At 36.5% G+C, this 22,740-nt stretch overlaps 1 protein-coding gene across 7 annotated transcripts; it reads left to right on the top strand.

Annotated features, from left to right (window-relative positions):
- Positions 1-1,047: 1,047 nt before the first annotated feature.
- LOC113743391 (myosin-11-like) lies at positions 1,048-20,832 on the top strand. 7 transcript variants are annotated; one of them, XM_072082699.1, is made up of 38 exons: positions 1,048-1,504; positions 2,289-2,417; positions 3,162-3,305; positions 3,435-3,580; positions 3,664-3,820; positions 4,607-4,665; positions 4,766-4,925; positions 5,006-5,155; positions 5,247-5,383; positions 5,455-5,601; positions 5,697-5,798; positions 5,901-5,958; positions 6,030-6,131; positions 6,837-6,874; positions 7,003-7,129; positions 7,226-7,408; positions 7,543-7,674; positions 7,751-7,860; positions 7,983-8,043; positions 8,820-8,997; positions 9,231-9,436; positions 9,514-9,633; positions 10,101-10,199; positions 10,570-10,791; positions 10,899-11,038; positions 15,981-16,095; positions 16,190-16,216; positions 16,308-16,562; positions 16,636-16,794; positions 16,868-17,074; positions 17,167-17,310; positions 18,524-18,594; positions 18,703-18,802; positions 18,873-18,929; positions 19,227-19,283; positions 19,371-19,451; positions 19,737-19,784; positions 19,939-20,832. In XM_072082699.1, exons 1-38 carry the CDS (start codon positions 1,502-1,504, stop codon positions 19,954-19,956), a joined length of 4,449 nt encoding a protein of 1,482 aa, XP_071938800.1. In that variant the 5' UTR covers positions 1,048-1,501; the 3' UTR covers positions 19,957-20,832. The 7 variants fall into 7 exon arrangements, with proteins under 7 accessions (XP_071938800.1, XP_071938795.1, XP_071938799.1 ...); XM_072082694.1 differs by having other exon boundaries at positions 19,737-19,819; XM_072082698.1 differs by lacking the exon at positions 7,543-7,674 and having other exon boundaries at positions 19,737-19,819.
- The last annotated feature ends 1,908 nt before the right edge of the window (positions 20,833-22,740 follow it).

Here is a 22,740-nt window from a genome sequence, read left to right as displayed (position 1 = left end):
TTCCTTCATTTTTTTGGAAGGAATTTTTCCCTTTATTGAAAACGTTAATATGTTTCACATTTTCGATAAGTTATAGTTTTTTTTTTAAAACAACGTCGTTTTATTAAAATAAAATTTTAAAAAAAGAAAGAGAAAGTTTGACGACAGTGATACTTAAATAAACAAAACAAGGTCAAGTCAAGATATATATATATATATATATATATGTACACACACACATATACATACGAAGTTTATTGCCAAAATAACTTTTCTTCTAGAATATATACTCAAAGTAACTTAATTTTAAAATTTATTACCTTTGTGATCCTTTTTTGCCACTTAATTTTAAAACTTATTACCTTTGTGATCATTTTTTGCCACTTAGGCTGTATATGTGTCAGGATAGAGATAAAAACGTCCTCTATTTCTCTTTCTCATCTAATATTTTCTTCAATTTTCTCTATAAAGCTTCCCACATTTTTTTCTTTCGTTATCTTTCCCTTGTCAAACATAATCTAAGAAGCCAATCTTTATATTAACAGCATCTAAAAAATATGTTTCGCAAGTCAATAATGTTAAGGTAGATGAAGATTATTTTCGTCTTTTCAAAGAGTAGAAAGGATAACATAAACAAATATGATAATCTTGAAATTTTTGTAATTGATTACAATTTTCGTTGCAATTTTTGTATTTTTAAAATTATTTTTTGAAAAAATATATATGCAATAGGTTTGATACATTTAAAAAAATTCGGAGACCAATAATAGTAAGGTTAATAATGGTAAATTTTATTTTAGATAATTATAAGGAAATTATAAAAGTTATGCAATCTTCTTGTGCCTCTATAATAAAAAAAATTAAAATTTTAGTTAATGTTAGAAACTATAAATTGGATTAGAACTTTCCTTTCTTGTTATTCTACATGACAATCAGGATAATTAGATGAGAACAATAATATCATTATGGTAATAAAATTTGAAAGTGAATCACATTGGGAATATTTTGTAGTAAGAGTGTTATTTTGGCAAAAAACTCTATACATACGCTACCGTCCCGCCAAAAACTCCAGCGGACGCACACAAGAGTGAAAGAGAACCACAAGACCCTGAGATCAATCGGCGAAGAATTCAACCTGCACTCCGATCGCGTAGGCTTCTCAAAATAATGTCAGCTCTACACGACGTATCTGTCTGGGAACTTGGTTCCATACCCAGAAGGAGATCAGACAACCAAGATTATCCATCATCAATCAACGGTCATTCCACCAGATTTGTCCTCAAGCCCCCAAAAAGAACCAAAAGGAAAAACCCGCAAAAAGAAAAAAAATCACCTCTTTATTATTTGCCGATCGTACCGCTCCTTCAATCTCCGCTGATTCTTCAAGATTCCGACGTCTTCTCCGATTAGTCAACTTGTGCGAAACCATTTGCGGATTCGTGAGTTTGTTCTCTCAAGATTGAGAGTCGTAGGGATATGTTTGGACGGTGAAGGACTGACTTTTTTCCTCCTAAATTCGTAAATGGTATTAAACTTTTCCAAATTATTAATGCTATATTGTGCTCATGCTGATTATTGTAACGTTTTAATCTTGAGAAAGGATCCGAAGATTGTTTACAGTATTCCAATGTTGTCTCTCGCTGGTTTCAGCTTAATCTTTGAGTTTATCGTATGGACATGCTTTTATGTGTCTACGTAATTTGTCATAGTTCCTTAGGAGTGAATTTGGGGCTGTTCTCTGAATAACTGGTATGGGATGATATTTTATTAAAATGTAGTACCAAGTGTTGTTGGTGTCTAATTTACAGCAGATTACCAACTTGACTGAGGGGGTTTAACCCGGATAGGTCATATGGTTTGGCTTGTTAAAACCTATGCTTTGGACGGTCAATCAAGAGTAGTTTTGTGTAAACATTCTGCTGAAGTACTGTTGGTGGATTTAGAGCAAGTGTTACATTGTAGTGCTACCACCTTAGCTCAGGGGATAGCAGTGTTCTTTTATAGCTTATTCAACTTCATGAGCCAGGTATCTTACTTTGATGATGAACTCAACTACGGAGGAGGATTTATAACCAAATTAACAGTGAAATTTTTTTTACAATCTCACATTCTAAAAGAAAACCTGTACATTCTAGACTCAAATTATTAAGTATTCGGGTTGTCGACAACTTTTCTGGAAATGCATATTGAATTCTTCCCCCAATTATTTACTATTTAATAAGTTCTAGGCGCTTCCATTACTTCAATTGCATAGCTCATCCTTATTCAAGATCTCAGGTTATGACAAGAAAGCTGACTTTCACGTGCAGGGTACTCCAGTAAATATCATTGTTGGGAGTCATGTTTGGGTTGAAGACCCATCTGTTGCTTGGATAGATGGACAAGTAACTAAGATAAATGGAAATGAAGTTGAGATCCAGTTGTCTGATGGGAGGACGGTAGGCCAAGCTCTTCTGCAGTAGTGAATATAAACTCAATTGAGTCTGTGGTCTTCAAAATGATCTTTTCAAGAGCAGTTGCTTCCAGGCATATAGGAGGCAATCCATTGTTTACATGCAACTACTAAACCTAATCAGATGTAGAGTAGCATTCAAAGTCTAATCAGGAATTCCCTGAATTGGCAATGAAGAGTATCCAAGATTCGTTAACTGTGCAAAACGGCTTATTCTAGAAAATAAGTTCTCTTTTTTAATTTTTCCACACAAAATTGTTTGAATGGTTGATTACATTGATTCTCTGTGAATAAGTATTTGTAGTAAAGTGCTTCATCTGGATGAATGTTATTTTTCATCAATAACATGTGCTAATTTCCTTTTTTCTTTTTATTACCTTATGAACGTCCTCCTTCCTTTGTCTTTTTTCCTTTCCTGAATATCTCCAGTTTTTCACAAAAATAAAAGGAATGATTAAAGAGACAGGCTTTCTTTGATCTCCATCTTTTCTTTTGGGCTGCTTACGAGAAATCAAAGGGCATTTTACATGCTTGATGGAATATTTCTTTTGAAAAAAATTTAGGGTTCTTGTTGCTTCTTCTACAACCTAAGCAGTGTTTTTGCTAATTTGAAACTTGCAGAATTCAACTTTTGGCATTTCACTGTAATTTAAGCTGTTAAGATGTTTTTGGGAAATCTGTAATTTGGAACTTTATTATCCACTCATGCATATTTGTCTAATCCAACCAGGTCGTTGAGAAATTGTCAAAGATCTATCCCAAAGATGAAGAAGCTCCTGCTGGTGGAGTGGATGATATGACGAAATTATCATATTTGCATGAGCCTGGAGTACTGCAGAACTTAGCTGCAAGATATCAACTCAATGAAATCTATGTAAGATGACTTTTTCTCATTGATATTTTTTACTTAACCTATGGCCATCCTGGTGAGAGAAAGTAATGAATTACTGCAGCTATGGGGGGCTCTGTCATAATATTATATCCTACTCTGACATTATGGCAGACTTACACTGGAAGTATTCTTATCGCCATTAATCCATTCCAAAGACTACCTCATATATATGATTCCAGCATGATGGAACAATATAAGGGAGCTCCATTTGGGGAATTAAGCCCTCATGTTTTTGCAATTGCAGATGTTGCCTATAGGTGATCTTTTGAGTATTGTTTTGCTACATAATTCTTCCAAATCATGATGTAAACTATAGACTGAAATGTTTGAATTTAACCAGGGCAATGATTAATGAAGGAAAGAGTAATTCTATTCTGGTCAGTGGCGAAAGTGGTGCTGGTAAGACTGAAACAACCAAAATGCTTATGCGATATCTTGCCTTTCTGGGTGGACGTAAAGGCACTGAAGGAAGGACTGTGGAACAACAGGTTTTAGAGGTGAGATAAATAATGTGACTTCTTTCCATGCTCGTAATATCAATTGTTCTAATTTTTTTGTGCCCTGCTAATCCTTTGATATAAGAGTTGTTTCAACATGATAGATTTTGAGATTAAAATATAAGAACATATCTGGAACTCGTCTTACTGTTTAGCCCGCATATCTGGCTTTTACATTCTTTATATAAGCAATTGCTATGCTTAATTCTTTGGTTGATCAAAATTGTATATTGCTGAAACAACATCAATGTACAAGGCATGGATGGGCATATGGTGTTGATGCTAGGGATAGTTTTGAAATGTGAAAGGTAAAGAAGTAAAAGGAGGAAATGTGTAAAGGGTTTACAAGGTAGAGCTGAAATTGCACATTGGAGGTCCACAGGGAAAATGGAGCTTTCAGTTCCACTAGTTCTCTGTTCATATTTTTTGTGTAGATATGTAAAATGTAAAGGGCTCCTTAAGCTTAGCTATAGTAAGCTGGTGCTTTCACTATGCAAAACTAAAGTTGTCCAATACTATGAGGAACTGTTCCCTATTGTTTCTGGAAGAATAGCTCACAACACAAGGCAAGCACCATTTAGGAAGATTAGGATTTTAAGCTGCCTTGTACTTTATAGAGACTTTGTTTAAACTTCGGAGAATAGAATAATAGGACAGCCTATCCATCATCCTCTATTTTGTGGATTGATTTTCCTCATTATCAAACTGAATGAGTTCAGATGTATTGTTTACCTTTACTTTTAAAACGTTTACATATCTGAAGCTGACTTGTGATAAAAATTGCAGTCAAACCCAGTCCTTGAAGCTTTTGGTAATGCAAAAACTGTTAGGAACAACAATTCCAGGTGAGATGCAAATTTCAGTCTTCCAAAGAAAATATTTCTTGTAGTTGTGTTTGAAAATTACTTGGGACATTTAATACACTGCCAATTTTTTGTGGTGCAGCCGTTTTGGTAAATTTGTTGAGATACAATTTAACAAGAATGGAAGAATATCAGGAGCTGCAATTAGAACATATCTTCTTGAGAGATCTCGTGTTTGCCAAGTTTCAGATCCAGAACGCAACTATCACTGTTTCTACCTCCTTTGTGCAGCACCACAGGAGGTAGTTTGCTTATATGTTATACCTTCACACTTGTGTTTTATAGCAATGAGTAACTGCTTGACTGTTCTGAATCTTTACAGGAAATTGAGAAATATAAGTTGGGGCATCCCAAAACATTTCACTATCTTAATCAATCAAATTGCTATGAACTAGTTGGCATTAATGATGCTCATGATTATCTTGCAACAAGGAGAGCCATGGATATCGTTGGCATTAGCCAAAAAGAGCAGGTTTAGTCTTAACATCAATTATGTGGAAGGTATGCTTTTTTAGAATTTCTACACCAAACCTGCAAGTAATTCATCTTCTTTTCTTTTTAAGGATGCAATTTTCAGAGTTGTGGCTGCTATTCTCCATCTTGGTAATATTGAATTTGCGAAGGGTAAAGAAATTGATTCATCGATCCTCAAGGATGAAAAGTCTAAGTTCCATCTGCAAACAACAGCAGAGCTACTTATGTAAGATCAGTGCCTTGATCTAATCACTTTGCCTAATTTTTCCTTGTCAATGACTAGAAAAATTTCAATAGGTGTGATCCTGTTGCACTGGAAGATGCACTATTGAAGCGTGTGATGGTAACCCCTGAAGAAGTTATCAAAAGAAGTCTTGATCCAGATGGTGCAACAGTTAGTAGGGATGGTTTAGCAAAGACAACATATTCCCGTTTGTTTGATTGGTACTTAGAATTACTGATTTTGCTAACACTTAAGTCTATTGTTCAATATTATAGTTTTACGCTGACACACTTATGAATATCTAAACCTTTTACAGGTTGGTGGACAAGATTAATGTCTCTATTGGACAAGATCCTAATTCAAAATCCCTTATTGGAGTTCTTGACATCTATGGTTTTGAAAGCTTTAAACTTAATAGGTAGGTAGTGTGTCATAATTGAAGGTTTTTATACAAATACTCAGGTGATTTTGTTTTTCTTCTCATTTATTTGCATACTTAGAGGTCCTTTAATATGTGCAGTTTTGAACAGTTCTGTATTAATTTCACAAATGAAAAGCTGCAACAACATTTTAACCAGGTATCAGAGGTGAAACTTTTGCAGTAGCACCACTTTTATAACAGTAATGTGAGTATTGTGTTTTCTGCCAGCACGTGTTTAAGATGGAGCAAGAAGAATACACAAAAGAAGAAATTGATTGGAGTTACATCGAATTTGTTGATAACCAAGATGTCTTGGATCTTATTGAAAAGGTCTGCAACTTAGTCTTATGCTGAGTTGTCTTCTTTTCTGTTATAAATATTTTGGTATAAGATACAGTGTGCTGTTGATAATTAATTACAGAACCGGTTATTATGCAATAAACTTTATCTGGAGGATATTAAGTGCTTATAAATTTGAGAGACTATATGTTGAGTTCTTCTGGAATCTGTTATATACGTAAAAGAGGGAATATTAGGTGAACAGGTTTGGGAAGATTACCAAAGAGACTAGGTGAACTAGGTAAAAATAGTTTTTTAGCTGATACTTTTGCTTTTCTAATTCAAATTTATTGTCTGGTACTATATACTTCTGTGCATTATCTACTCATAGGCTTTGATGAAATCAGTTTGACTTTTCCTTATTAGCTTCAAGCAGGAGGATTATTGTAAAGGTCATTTGAATATGTAGACTACAATACTACTATAACAACTTCAACCTTTGTATGCTTAATAGATAGGTCGCTTTAGTTGTGATGGTGATGGTAACATATCGTGAACCTGGAAATATTTGAATTTCCAATTTTTACTAATTGAGTTGTGATCAATTGTATAGCTGTTATTATAGTTTCAATCAACCTAAGTTAGTTTGAGCCTTAATAACATCATAGCTCATTTGTTCAACTTACAGGGTTAGTAATCATACCTGCTCAAGAAATAATGACATCTTTTTATTTTTTTTCCCTTTCTGTTTGGCAGAAACCAGGAGGTATTGTTGCTCTCCTTGATGAAGCCTGGTATGTATTTGTGTATTGTCTTCACACATCTTTCTAAGTGTTGTGTGGAATTTTGGGCACTCCTGTCACAAAGTTGACCATATACAATATATTCACAAACTTGGAACTGACATGCATTCTCTTTCCAGTATGTTTCCCAAGTCAACTCATGAAACGTTTTCTCAAAAGCTTTATCAGACATTCAAATCCCACAAACGCTTCATCAAACCAAAGTTGTCACGTACGGATTTCACAATTGCTCATTATGCTGGCGAGGTGATTGGAACAACATGATTATTAATGAATTTAATGGAGTTCTTCTGCTTGAGTTTGTAGTCCATCATGTATTTCCTACTTTTTGTTTTGCTTCAGGTCCAGTATCAATCTGAGCAATTTTTGGATAAGAACAAAGACTATGTTGTCCCTGAACATCAAGATCTGTTGGTTGCTTCCAAATGCTCTTTCGTAGCTGGGCTTTTTCCCCCACTTCCTGAAGAAACTACTAAATCTTCGAACAAATCTTCCAAGTTCTCATCCATTGGTTCTCGTTTTAAGGTACATTTTGCTAACTTGCTTACAGAGCTGTTCAGTGTTTTGTCACTGGAGTATACCTGACAGTGGCAATTTAGTGTTAATAGTTTGGTGTTTTGGGTACAAGAAAACCTGATCTTCCTGTAAAATGGGTGCAGTTACAACTTCAACAGCTGATGGAAACATTGAACTCTACTGAACCTCACTACATTAGATGTGTTAAACCTAACAATCTTCTGAAACCAGCTGTTTTTGAAAATGCCAACATCATGCAGCAACTGCGTTGTGGTGTGAGTATAGTAAATAATAATGCTGCAAAACATTGATTATGCCATTTGAATTGAATGATGATGTTTTTCACTGCAGGGTGTTCTAGAGGCAATCAGAATCAGTTGTGCTGGATACCCTACACGTAAGACATTCTATGAATTTCTACTTCGGTTTGGTCTTCTAGCACCAGAGTTCTTGGAAGGGAAGTAAGTAATGCTTATTTTTCCTAATTTTAGCAAAAAAATCTTAGTTGTTTTTAACAATAGCTTAATTCTTGGCAAACTCTTCCAATTTTCTGATCTTATTTTCTCATTTGAACAATAAGCAGTACTGATGAAAGGATTGCCTGCAAAAAGATTTTGGAGAAGTTGAATCTGGCAGGATATCAGGTGATGAGAATTTCCGCTGCCCTTACAAAGCACTAGTTCTTATATTTTGACATTTAAATAGAGCAAGTTAAAGTCAATCAATCGCTGTGCCCTTTAATGCTTGTAATTTTGAATTAAGCTTTAACTGAGATATAAAAGACTCTTTAGCTTTTTTGGATTATATCTTATGACCAGAAATATTTTTTTAAGTGTTTCTTCTTTTGCCTTCTTGCATCTAATGATAGCAGGCTCACTTAAGCCAATAGTCCCCGTTAAAAAATGAGAACTTTTAAATTTTCATTAGTAGCAAGTATTGAGTGCGGCTTCCTCATCATGCCAATCTGTAATGAAAGTGTTTATTTTGAATCACCTTTCCTTTATATAAAATTTAAGGTGGGGCTGCAGCTGTTCAGTGTAATTTTAGTATTTTTGATAGAAACTCTTCTAGACAGATATTGTTGCAATCAGATGAAGTCATAAAACAGATATTCTGAATGGCATTTTCATGAATCATCTACCACTGCACTCTCCAACACTTCTTAAGCACACTCATGGATGAATCACTAGATCATATCAATGTTATTCTGCTTTCTCCAGTCTCTGTTTATTGTGAACTGAGTCCTTTATAACATGCTTGATGTGTGTATAATTCTATCTTGTACATGGTGTCTTCTCTGCTCTGTACGCACTGTCTTGAGCCCTAAAATGTGGATTTGGGTATCTATATCTTATGCTCCTTTACAGTGATGGGGTTCTATTAATTTTTTCCAAGAGGTACTCATGGTTGGACTTCACAGATAGGAAAAACGAAGGTTTTCTTAAGAGCTGGTCAAATGGCTGAACTAGATGCACGAAGAGCTCAAAAGCTGAACAATGCAGCTAAGACAATCCAAAGGAAGACTAGAACTCATATTGCTCGGAAGCATTTTCTTGCTTTGCAGGAGGCTGCAGTTTGTATACAATCTGTTTGTCGAGGTTTCTTCAACTGGAAACATATTTACTCTTGAAATCTTTAGCTTGCTAAGTATTCTACTTTTTAATGGGCTTTCTTTAAAATCTCAAGCTGTTTTATTCTTGTTTCATAGCCCATGCAATCTGGTTCATTATAGTCTTTGGCTTAAGATCTCATGTCTGCTTTTCTTAGAGAGTATATAGAGCTAGTCTTTTCTTTTCTTTTATAAGTTTTTTGGTTGCTTATGTACTTGCAGGAAGGCTTGCTTGTAAAGTATATGATGGTATTAAAAAGGAGGCAGCTTCACTTAAAATCCAGGCAAACTTGCGTTGTCATCTGGCCCGGAGGAAGTACACAAACATAAAGCTGGCAGGAGTTGTACTGCAGACAGGAATGAGATCAATGGCTGCACGAAAGGAATTCAGATATAGAAGGCAAACCACGGCAGCAACTCTTTTGCAGGTTATCAATTTGCTTCTGATTTTTGTTGCTTTGTATAGTATGTCCATTTTGCTATTAACAGGTAAAGATGTTTGCAGGCCAATTGGCGTGGTCATAGAGCCTTCTCATACTATAAGAAACTTATAAGAGCAGCCATTATAACACAATGCAGATGGAGGGGAAGGGCGGCTAGAAGAGAACTCCGAAAATTGAAGATGGTATGTCATTGTGCTATTGTGAAAAGAACAATGTAATGACTAGTTTATGTTTGGGAAGCAAGTTTCCACAATTACTGCTGCTTGATACTAATAATTTGCTGATGCATGCTTATATTACCAAGTATATCACATTTGTTTATCTTCGAATACTTTGTCACATTCTCAGGTGGAATAAAGTCATATATATGCTGTGTTATTGTGATTGGCCATTTATTTTACAAATTCATACTTGCACTTAGAGGAATGCTTCTTTTCCTATCATTTCAAATGGGAGTATGGGCTTGATAACTGATGCATTTCTCCTGGAATATCCCTGTAGAAGCCTTAAGTAATTTATTTTAAGTTGCCTGCACTTCTTGTTAGCCTCTACATACTAATATTAAAGCTAAACCTATATTAATCTAGTTTTCCTTTGAAAAAACTTTTGACTTGCAGATCTCTAACATTAAGCATGTTTCGTATCTTAGGCTGCAAGAGAAACAGGGGCTCTGCAACAAGCAAAGGATAAGCTTGAAAAACAGGTGGAAGACCTTACCTGGCGATTGCAGTTGGAGAAACGTTTAAGGGTAATGCTTTTCTTATTTAGAGCAATTGTTTCTCTTTTCAGGAGATTTCTCCACTCCCACTAAAAAAAGTTTTGCGATAAATCATCCCTTTTTTTTTTCACTGTACTCATAGACACGCGTGCACAACAATTGTAATTTTTCTGTATTCTCTGGATTGCATTTTCATGTAGGGGGCCCTTGTAAGTGATTTGAACCTTTTGTTGTATTACTGATTATCTTGTTGTTTAAAGGCACCATTTTAGTTCATATGTTTTTTTAATTCTCAACATTTTTTTTGTTGGGTTGAGTGTTGTCATTTCTGGAAATATTTCAGCTCTAAGCAATGCAACTGTAGCTTGACTTTGTATTTTATTGACCATTATCTTTGCAGACTGACTTGGAAGAGGCAAAAGGCCAGGAAATAGCAAAGTTACAGCAATCGTTGCAAGATATGCAAAGCAAAGTGGATGAATCTAATGCATTGCTCATCAAGGAACGTGAGGCTGCTCAGAAGGCAATTGAAGAAGCCTCTTCAATTGTTAGAGAAACACCTGTTCCTGTTGAAGATACTAAAAAGATTGATGCTTTAACTGCAGAAGTTGAAAATTTGAAGGTAGTGCTTGTGACCTAGGATATTAGAATGTCTCCATGCTCTTCAGCATTTTCCCTGGACTTAACCTTCAATTACATTTCACAATCGTGTGGTTTTAAACAATTTAGACTTTGCTACAATCTGAAACCCAAAGAGCCGATGATTCTGAAAGGAGATGTGCGGAAGCTTTGCAGTCAAGTGAAGACAAGCGTCAGAAATTAGAAGAAACCAATAAAAGAGTTCATCAACTTCAGGAATCTTTGAACAGGTAGCATCAACTAAAAAATGGTTTTGCATTGATTTCCTTTCTCTTTCAATATACAGATATTACCCTTATCTGACATATAGCTGAAAATATTTTCTTCCATAAGTAGCCTTAAGCTCATGGTCATCAATGAGTCTGTTTAAATTCAAGTTGTTTCATCTCCCCTATATTTTTGTGGGGACTCCTTACTGGAAATTTGCTTTTGAAGGCCGGAAAAAACCTAAGTTAAAAATTAGGTCCCGATTACAGCACTTGTTGGGGTGTTTTGCTCACATATCTTGAGTATAACACAGAAAACCACTACGCCTGCATAATGCTAGGCATATCATTTTTTGTAAGTAGCAACGTAAGGGATCTTATCTTGAGATATGGTGGATTGGACAGATATGCATGACTCAAATGTATATACATTTTTAAGTAGGATGCCCAAATTGTTAACACAATGGCTTTCAATTACTAAACTTCTGTTAGATGTATCAGTATAGCGTGGAGTTGCATGGTCCCCATTCAAGATCAATGCAGTTAACTACTTTACTTGAATGACATCTAAAAGTTTGTGTTGTTCCACTGCATCTCGAAACAATCTATCTTAAGATGGATGTTTTTGTAGTCTACTGTGGGACATTTATTAGATGTGTTCTTTGGGAATGGCTTGACTTATGACAGATAATTCTGATAAGATAAAACTACTTGAATTCATTTGAACAACAGTAGTACATATGGATTTATCACTTGCAAGGTGGCCGATTTAGCACCCCTTGTTGCCTCTTTACTGAAGCAGATGCACTGCGCTGCCAGCTGTAACCTTGTCTCTCCCACTGTTCTAATGGTTGTGCCACCATCAATCTCAGGTTAAATCTGGGTCTGGCTGCTTCCTGACCTAAGAAAAAACTATTATCCTTGAAACAAACAAGTATTGGCTTTCTTATTTCTCGAGCGATAGTTCCATGATCCTGACCAGCAACTTGGTGGTGTAGGCAGAAAAGCCTTATTTGGAGCAATGTTAACCCCCTTCTTAAGTGATAGATGATTGCACAAACTTGCAAGAAGGTATCATCTTTAACGAAATAATGTTCCTTAAAGAGTTCATAAGGTTAAATTATAATTACTTCAGCAAGTCAATATAGAAGAGATATCAGGGTAAAAAGTGTAGCAAGAAATGATTGAGTGGACTTAAAGTCTAGAGATGATTGATTATTTTTAGCGGACTGATTGAGCGAGAAAGAACTGAAATCTGATATCTATGTGCTTTATCCTGGATTATATGGCCCTGTGGATATGACTAGCTGATGTATATGTCCCATTTTTAAGGTTCATTCTCAAAATTTCCATGCTCTGGTACTACCATCTAAATGACTCTTCTTTTGTTTTATCTATCCCCATCAGTACTCCTCAGTTGGTTCCCACATGATTTGTCTGCTAAAATGCCTCTTTTCTTTCTTAATCTTCTAAAAGAAAATAAATAGTTGCTTTTTGGTTGTCAATTAATGAGCACAAATCTTGTATCAAATGTTTTGTAAGCAATGTACAGGGAGAGCATAATTTTTGGCTTCCTAAAATTATGCTCAACTGAAAATTTAAAACTAAAAAGAAGATAAAAGTTATTTGAGGAGGAGTAGGTGCGCCTTCACCATTTTGAACCTATCTCGGGCTTTTCGATTTTGCCAATTGGTTGCAGGAGATATATCTTACTAACTGAAGAAAAGAGTAAGGATCCCTTGTGCCATCTGACTAATACTAGATATGATCTAGTGTGCCTCAGGATGATATACAGCATGTCGGACCAATTTTTGGAGCTGAAAATGACTTTGTCCTCATCCAACTTCAGTTCATCTTCACGATTTTTTGGTAGAGAAAGTCAGGGTGATGCTACGTCCACTTCTTCCGACACTACATCTACTGATTCTGATTTCACCTTTCCAGCTCCTGCTTCAACTCCAGCAAACTTTTCTTCATTGAATCCTGGTGCTTTTCAGCTCGTAGTTCAGGATCTTTCAGCGGCTGAGATGTCAGGTTAGTCTAGATTTATGGGAGTCTCCAGTCTGCTCTTGAACTCTTTTGATACCTCGTGTAAATTTTGATCCACCAGTCTTTTGCTAGTAGGGGTCTTTCTCTGAGACCCAATCCTTCCACTTTTGGTCTTTCCCACTTCTTTTTCACCTTAAATACTGATCATTTTGTTCCCAAAATGTGTTCACTTTTCTTTAAGTGAGACCCTCTCAAAGTGACTGTATTATATACACCTTTTTCTCTTCATGGTTGCATTGTGCAGGATCCGAAAACTGGGAAAATGATCGGGAGGGGGCATTCGATGACTTCTTCTGAGGAAACTTGCTCTTTCAAACTGTTGTATCTATAATCGTGCTAGCTAGATGTTAGTCTGACACTCTCTTGATCTGGCCATTTTGGCATTTAAGTAGGTACTTCAACCCAAAATTGATTAACATCTTTTGTACTATACAAACCAAGATTGAAAAGTTAGATACTCCTGAAAACTGGTTCAATCATGTACAGATTGTTTCCCATTAAGGTGGATTATCTACTTTTAAAGTCTATGAGATGTTTCTAGTTGATGCAGAGTTCTGTGTTGTTGGGGTGGCACTGTTAATTTTTTGTCCAATTTTTTTTTAGATTTTATGATGAAATTTGCTCCACTGGGTTAGTGATTAAATATTTGATCATGTTGTTAGGCCTGATTATCCTGGGAAGCTCATCATTTTGGTAGATAGGAAACCTGTAAAAGAAGAACCCTGCATGTATAACCAGCTAAATATATCTTTAGCATCTTTACTGATGAGTTAAAAATGATTCTCCTTCTTTTAGTGGTTCCTTTGTGTTGCAAATGGAACCATGATTTCAGGAATGATTCACCTACTGTTATAGCATGAACTGGCCTTCATTCTCCAGTTGGTGCTTAAATCTTTAAAATACCGATAGATTTAGAAGCGTGATCTTTAGTTGCAATACAAACTTTTGGGGTTCATCCTATGTCTTGCCTAAAAATCCTAGAGCTTTGTCAAGCATTTGAAAAGGTCCAAGGTCTTTTTCTTCCCGTTATCTAGAACTTTTTCTCACTATAATCAATCTGCAAGGAAGAAAGATGTTATTCCCCCTCTCACATCAGTACCAGTGGAAGGGCCGCATAAGCAGCACCAGCTGATTCCCTTTATTCAGGTTTTCATCTTCCTCCTCTTCATTTTCTGTACGATTCTGATTTCTTCTCTCTCCTCTTGTTGTCCTCAGATTTCATCTGCTCAATCCTATGCGTCTATGTTCCAATTCTACACATTTGTTGCTCATCCCCCAATTTGGACCCTAAATGTCTATGCTAGGAGAGAGCTGGTATAGAAAATCTTGGAATTATAAGTACGTTATGCATATATTAAGAGTTTGGGAAGATGTTGGATATCACCTTTGTGGGGACATCATTTGCTACTCTTTCATTTATCGTGGAAAATGCATTCTAACCCTTCATATACGGAATGACTACAGCTCTTCATGAGAAAAAAGTGAGAAATTTTAAACATTTATGTATTAGATGTAAATCTAGCTAGTAGCGGATGTTGAGTTTGCTCGAGTGGTGTTATGCTGACAAGTGGTGTAAGCAAAATCCTGTCTCAATACAGGATAAGGATGAAGAAAGCAGTTACTTGGTCAAGTTGTTTGTTGCAGAATCTCTACCGAAAATCTTAATTATGCCTAGTCTGGATTGCCTTCAAGCTGCAAAAACTGTTCTCTTACAATTTCTGTTTAAGGATACGAGCCTGCTGCACCTGATAGATGGACAAATAATCTAAGACAACTATGTTGATATCTTCGAAAGTTTCTTAAACCATTTCAAGTCTCTAAATCTTATCAGTTTTTGTTGAGGCAATCCAGCCTTTTCCTTGGGCTGATATGGTTATTAAGGCTATTTTTAACTTGATTTATGAATCCTTGACTGCTATCCATAAGTTATGTCAAATATTCAGTTATTTCTCAGAGTTCTTTATTGCGGGACGTTGTACTTATGCATATGAACTTATGTAAATATCAGTTCTTCTAGAGAATTTTGTGATACCGAATTTTTTTTGCCTTTTGGCAGAGGGCTCTCTCTCTCTCTCTCTCTTCCTCTACATATAATGCCAATATGTGCATGTGTGACTATGTTTGTGTTAGCCATACCATCTTTTGCCAATTTATTTCTTGCCCACTGTCTTGCTCTTCATTATCCTTTTAAGTAGATCCCATGCTCGTGAGGGTTCTTGCCATGCAATAAATAATGTTCATGTTCGTCCAGGTATGTGAGAGTTCCTAGGCTATTTTCAATTGTGAAATGCTTACTACTAGAACCGAAAAACAGGGAAGATGAGTTTTCACTAACATCAGTTAAAATAGCTTTTGCTTGCTTATGCTTGCTGTAGTTTTCTCTCTGGTAAACAGGATTGAGAAATTAGGACTAAAGAAATATGATCAGAACTTTTACTATTTCTAATTCTCCTTAACAGGAAAGAAAGTGTCTGATTCTCTCATAATGCTTCAGCTGGATTGCAAAATTGAGGATTTCTAGTTTTGATCTCAATTTGTAAGATCCTTGTTAACACAAGTAAACCAAATGATAAATTGCCTTCATAGCATAATCAATAGGTCTGTGTTGCTGGGCTGCTTATAAAATGCTGTTTAGCATTTTGACATTGACAATTTTCATTTGGGAAGTACATGATTTTGGTATATTCTCTTTAGCAGTGCATGCAATATTATTATTATTATTATTATTATTACTTTTTTTTTTTAAACAGTTTTCAGCTGAATATCTTATTCTTGTATAAGAGACAAGCAACAATCTTGAATTACTTTGTTATCCTTATCTATACCTTTTGTGCTTTCATGTTAGTACTGTCCTTGTACTGCAAAATGGATATTATGCTAGGTACAGTTGATGGAAGTATTGTCCTTGTGAAAATAGGCTTGAAGAGAAACTTTCCAACTTGGAATCAGAAAACAAAGTTCTTCGCCAGCAGGCCCTTGCAATGGCACAAAGTAATAAGTTGCTATCCAGCCGCTCAAGGTCAATTATGCAGGTAAATTTCGAAAATTGAACTGTTTGTCTGTGATTACAATGTATTATCAGTTACTAACACCTTCGGTTTCGTTGTTATTTTTTAAAACTGACAGAGGACTGAAAGTACAAAAACCAATGTCGTAAGTTCAACTTTAAGAGTTTATAGTTTAATTCTAATATTTCTGTATATGTTAGGGTTATATTCATATATTCACTGTTACAAATTTATAGGACCTACATAGTGCTTCAATGAATGCAAGGGATTCTTCAGAGGCAGAGGGAAGACCTCAGAAATCGCTTAATGAGAAGCAACAGGAGTATCAGGACTTGCTCCTTCGCTGTGTTGCGCAGCATCTAGGCTTCTCTAAGGGTAGACCAGTTGCTGCCTGCATCATATACAAATGCCTGAGACAGTGGCATTCATTTGAAGCTGAGAGGACAAGTATTTTTGACAAAATAATCCAGACCATCGGCCATGCTATTGAGGTGATAAGAAGAAAACTCACTGTTTACCTGCAATTGAGGACTGGTATTAATAATTGAATTTTCTTTCTAGCAGAAGACTCAGGACAATAATGATGTCTTAGCCTATTGGCTATCCAATGCTTCAACATTGTTGCTGCTGTTGCAACGCACACTGAAAGCTGGTGGCACTACCGGGGTGACTACTCAACACCGGCGATCACCATCAGCAACTCTGTTTGGGAGAATGACACAGGTAAAATATCAGATCTACTTCTAGATTTCACTCCATAAAACATATACATGTTTTACAATACAACCTTCTGCAGAGTTTCCGGGGAACTCCTCAAGATGTCAACCTTTCTCTGATTGATGGTGATTTGGCTCGTAGAGTGGATATTCTACGCCAGGTTGAAGCAAAATACCCTGCGTTGCTTTTTAAACAGCAACTTACAGCTTATGTGGAGAAAATTTATGGAATGATCCGTGATAATTTAAAGAAAGAGATTTCTCCAGTGCTTGGGTTGTGCATTCAGGTGCTAGCCTATATTCAGAAATCATAACATATTTGCACAAAGTATTTGATCTGATTTGAAATTGCATGACTAATGCAAGTTTAATCATCCAGGCACCAAGACTATCCAGAGCAACCTTGCTTAAGGGCACAGCACGCATGCTTGCTAATGCTGCTGCTCAGGAGATTTTAATTGCTCATTGGCAAGGCATTGTGAAGAGCCTAGGAAACTTTTTAAGTATCTTAAAAGCTAATCACGTGAGAATAGCATTTGCTGCATCTTTGTTTGGTGTGCTTTCTTTTATCTTATTTCTTGTTCAGCTTCAGGTTGGCATGATTTTATTATACTATTCAGTTGATGTTGTGTTCTTTTTTTATTTTTATTTGGGTTTAAATACCCAGCCCTGGTTACAGCATAAAACTTTCTGTTACTACAGTTTTGATTAGAATAAACATAGTACCTCTGGGGTTCTGTCATTGCTTCTGTTTTTGAATACATTCAATCATCTTAGATTTCCTTGTAATCAATTCATATACCTTATCATCTGTTTCCATTCAAGAGTTTCATGGTTATACTCGATTAGATCTGTCAGGGTGACCTCCCCATTCTTTAATCTCTGTTTTAGGGGAACAAAAATTGGTGTTGGTGGCCAACATTTTCTGGGGAAATAGTCTCTAAAGGTTGTTGTGTATTCTTTCCCAGTTAGGTCATTGCATCCACTGAACAGAGAAGTTAGAATAAATAAAGTTTTGAACTGTAATAGGACCATTGGGACTGTTTTTGATCCTTTCAAAACAATGGTTTGGGTTTATTCCCGGTACTTGTACCCTTGATCACTTCTTTTCACATCAAAAAGTTACGCTGAATCTTTTAATTATCCTGCTATTTTACTATAAAATTTATTGCTTGTTCTTCTGCTAAGTAATTTAAGTTGTTAATTTTGTTTTCAATTCAACAAATTCAAGTCTTGCAGCTAAGATTATCTGAATGGATCCCGAACCTTGACAGTCCAAATTGGTACCATGGGCCGAATACCCTGATTACATACTCCCCCAAAACATTGACCTCATTGGTTTTCCTGGCTTATAAGACAGTTGAAATATCACTTCCTAGTAGTCAACTGTCATGGCTATGAAGTGTCTCTGTATTTATATAACCTATATCTTCATATCTTCAAGATTTAGGGAAACATATAATGTTAACCATTGTACTACGTATAGGGCAATAACCAACCTTGTTGATACTAGATATTTTGTGGTAACTTGTCTGATTATTGTGTTTAAAATCATGCTAAGTACACATCTCGCTACAGAATGTCGGCAATGTCTTATTTAATGATGGATAGCTACTTAGTCTGATCTTGTAGTTCAAGGATGGTATGATGGAATTGCCAAAAACTTGCGCTTATGATTGACAATCCTTGTTCTATTTATTGTATTTTTGGTGATGGAGAGCTGTGTTTACTTTTAGGTGCCTCCCTTTCTGGTGCGCAAGATTTTCACGCAAATTTTTTCTTTCATCAATGTGCAACTCTTCAACAGGTATGTTGTCTTTTGGCATTTGCTTGTTTCCCAACTGTTTGCTATATTATGGAGTCTAGTTTATCAACTTATTTCAGTTCTTCCCGTGTCTATTTTTCATTGTTATAGCCTCTTGCTGAGACGAGAATGTTGCTCGTTTAGTAATGGAGAATATGTGAAGGCTGGGTTGGCTGAGCTGGAGCACTGGTGCTATAATGCTACTGATGAGGTTAATCTTGCTTTCCTGATATACACTTTCTTGTATTGATTTCCTTGCTAAAGAAGAAATTTTGTTGCAGTATGCTGGTTCATCCTGGGACGAGCTTAAGCATATAAGACAAGCGATTGGGTTTCTGGTACACCACCATCTTCTTCTTGCTGGAAAACTTTCTGCTCGTTATCATGTTAATTGAAGAAAAGGCAGTTACAGTGTCCGTTGGACAATTTGATCCTTTCATTCAAGCATGCACCTTTGATTGGAATCAGTGAACATATTCTGTATTCGGAAAATGTTTGAGGTCTTAATCATTGATTCTGTATTTTTGGGGAAGCTGGGGGGTGGGGGGGAAGCGGGGGCAAGTGAGGTGAGATTGAAATTCCGCACATTTCACCACTTGAAAGTTATGATGATGTCTTTGATTTTTTTGCATCAGGTTATACATCAAAAGCCCAAGAAGACGCTCGATGAAATAAGTCATGATCTATGCCCTGTAAGTAGTGCACATGAAAGACTATGTTTAGGCTTTTGTGATAGAACGTTTGAGATCTTGCTGATTACATGTTGATATGATTTACAGGTGCTTAGCATTCAACAGCTCTACAGGATCAGCACAATGTACTGGGATGACAAATATGGCACGCATAGTCTTTCCCCAGATGTAAGTCCTCCTGACTGATTTACCAATTCAATGTTTAGCGCTACTCTATTGATCTGTTAGTACTCTCTCAGATATCGAGCTTTACTTGAAACTGGGATGATTGCATAGTTTTAATGGCTGACCTAGCTCCTCTGAGATTGTTATTAACATCCGACTAGATATCAAAATACTAATTGATTTGCTCTTTCACGATAGCATGGTATGAGAAAAAGTGCATTAAAAAGAAAAGTACGAATCACTCGTTCGAACCAGGCTCAAGTTGTATCTTAATGTTTGCATTGATAGGTTATATCCAACATGAGGGTGTTAATGACGGAAGACTCCAATAATGCTGTAAGCAGTTCTTTCCTGCTGGATGATGATTCAAGGTTGATCATGAGATTATTTTCTTTATTTCTTCCTTTATGTGCACTGATTTGGTATTTTTCGTCCAAGATTCTTAAATCATTTTGGTCCGGTCCTGTGTTTTCTGTTGCTCCTGCTGCAGCATTCCATTCTCTGTTGATGACCTCTCCAAGTCAATGGATCAGATTGATGTTTTAGACATTGAACCACCCTCACTTATTCGTGAAAATTCAGGGTTCAGCTTCTTACTGCCGGCCACGTCCTGACCAAAGATGGTTAATCGATCGCAATCCAATTCTTTGCTAAGACTTGCATAAACCCTGACTTGATTATTGGCCTATTAAATTGGAACCATTGGCTTTTCCCATCCTCAAATGGCTCGTCGCATGTGTTCTGCACTCTTGGTTTTATTTCTTTGAAACTTTGTCTCATCTCTGCATATGGCTGGCGTACATATTATTGATGGTTAATGCGTTTGATTTTAGGGCTTCACCGCGCATTTGTTCCTCTTAGCTATCTAGCTGCATTGCGGCTTTTCTGTATCCAACGTTAATTCTTCAAAAATGTTAATAGAGTCTATCTAATGCCATTAATAATAATAATGTAATCAAGCTTCCCGGCGCTTTCACCTTGCGGGAGAAAGAAGGATAAACGCACAAAACCCCCCCAAATATGGAGCTACTTCCCCCATAAACATTGACCTTGCTTAGATATGTTTTTTTTTTCTTTTTTTTTTTCAATATGCTATTGTCCATACATTTTTTCTGCTTTCAAAGATTGGCATGCATCTTTTACAGGATTCGACTTCTTGTATCGAGCCATAATACCCCAGTGGATGTTCTAGGCAAACGATGATAATTTCGAAGTCAAATAATCTAACTGACCTTTTGAAACTTGTCGCAAAACTTGAACATTTTCTATATATATATATAACAGAAACGAATTTTCTTATTTTGGCTCCCATATCTTCTTTTCCCTACTTGAAAGCCCAAAAAAAAAAAAAAAAAAAAAAAAAAAAAAAAAAAAAAAGGCAAATGCATTTTCGAAAGAGAGTAGTACGCAGAATAAAAGAAAGATCTTCTTTGGTAGGCTAGTTTTGTCGTAGGAGCCTCTCAATCAGTCCATCAACAGAAAACAAATTGCGCTTAATTCAGGTCCTCGTAATTGTAGTCGTGTCAAAAGAATCTTGAATGAATATCCGCTAGACGGCCCACACCTGCATCTGAAAATAAAGTAAACGCATAATTTGGCAGACCGAGCTTTTTGTATACATTGGCTAACGGGCTGAGTAACAGCTAGATTTGGTAAGAGACATATGCAGGTGGATTTTTACACAGCACATTTACTTACACCCTCCTCCTGCCTTTAGTATAAAGCAATCAATAACAACAGTACACTTGCTGGCTCCTACACCAGAACTCAGTCTCTGCTAGTGCTGCTTTTTCTTCAGCAATATGTTTGGTAATTCAGCTCTCTCTCTCTCTCCTCCCCTCCAAACTCTGAGTTCGGCTACCAATACTTTTAATCTTCTCGAAGCAAAGGTAGGCCGGCATGGAGAAAGTGGACTTGAGTGGTGAAAAGTTGAAGAAAGGGACATGCTGCTGGGACCATGCCAAGTTCAGCTACGAGAAACATGGTGCATATGGATTCTCATGGCAACAAAGAAGCTACAGATGTAGTTTTTGCAATAAAGAGTTCAGGTCTGCGCAAGCTCTTGGTGGTCATATGAACATTCACAGGAGAGAGAGGGCTAGAATGAGATTGTCACCTTCATCGGATGGCCTCAACTCAACCCCTCACACTAACCCTAATTTCAGCTCACCTTCATCAGCTCTTTCTGCGGACACGCTTTCGTCTTTCGCAGGCTTCTCTTCACCAATATCCTCCGCCTCTACTGCTAGTCTGCCACTGCTACTGCTGCTGATGCTGATGCTGATGCTGATGCTGCTAGTGAAGAACAAGCTGCCGCTGTCTGTCAATCTGAATGTGATGATCATCGTTTGACTTGGGCAAGAAGACATGTACCAAAGAATCTCAACAAAAGAGCTCTTCTAGAAGTTAAAGAATTGCCAATTTTGGCTAAAAGAACTGAAACTAGGGTTTGGAAAAAGAAAGAGGTTGTTAGATTGGACTTAAACATGGGTTTTTTCCGGGATGCAAAGGATGATCTGGATTTGGAGCTTCGAGTCGGGCTCTCTTAATTTAGTCGTATTAGGTGAGAGCCGCAGACATTGTTCATTGATCATTGCATTTAGATGTGTGTGCTCTTTCTAAATCTCATGTTTAGCTTCTTTAATTGAATGAAAATACCTTACTTTCATTGTCAACTTTATACTTAATGAGGGTAAACATAGATCAAATGAAAGGGCAAAAAAAAAAAAAAAAAAGTTCCAATGCCTTAGTGATTTCAAAATCCCTCCCTATTAATACTTCTAGATTTGTGCTTCTGTCTGCAGACAGGTAGGGGCAGTATGTGTGGGCGTCATTAGGTACATTTAAAGGGTTCAAGTCCTGAAAAGTGAACGCATCTTCTTGTGTGCTCGTTTTCAGTTTTATCCGGCTGTCGTGATGAACAATGTCTGCATCGGAAGTTAGCTTGAACTTCTCCTCCTTTGATTGCACCACTAGATTGCTGTAAATGTTGCTGCTCCTGCAATCTATGGCGTGTCAACATGAAAAGAAACGCCTAAACTAAATCAACAAGGAGGATGCAAGTCAGAACCCAAGCTACAGAAAACAATTTTCTGGGTGAAGTGACTAGTTCTTAATGTCGTATAAGCTATTATTCCAGTTAGTTAGTTAATATGTTTTCAAGTCTCCACGGGAAAGCAAAGTGTCGTGTCAGCTGAAAAAAGAAAATAAAAAGGAAGTAAAGAATAGATCCTTCTTTATAAGCTTTAATTTGTAATTTGTAATTGGCAAAGAAAAAAAGCATTTCAGTGCC

This window comes from Coffea arabica, chromosome 1c, assembly GCF_036785885.1.
Source record: "Coffea arabica cultivar ET-39 chromosome 1c, Coffea Arabica ET-39 HiFi, whole genome shotgun sequence".
In the NCBI taxonomy this organism is placed as follows: domain Eukaryota; kingdom Viridiplantae; phylum Streptophyta; class Magnoliopsida; order Gentianales; family Rubiaceae; genus Coffea; species Coffea arabica.
Note: the sequence above shows the minus strand (reverse complement) of the source record. Positions and strands in the feature narration are given on the sequence as shown.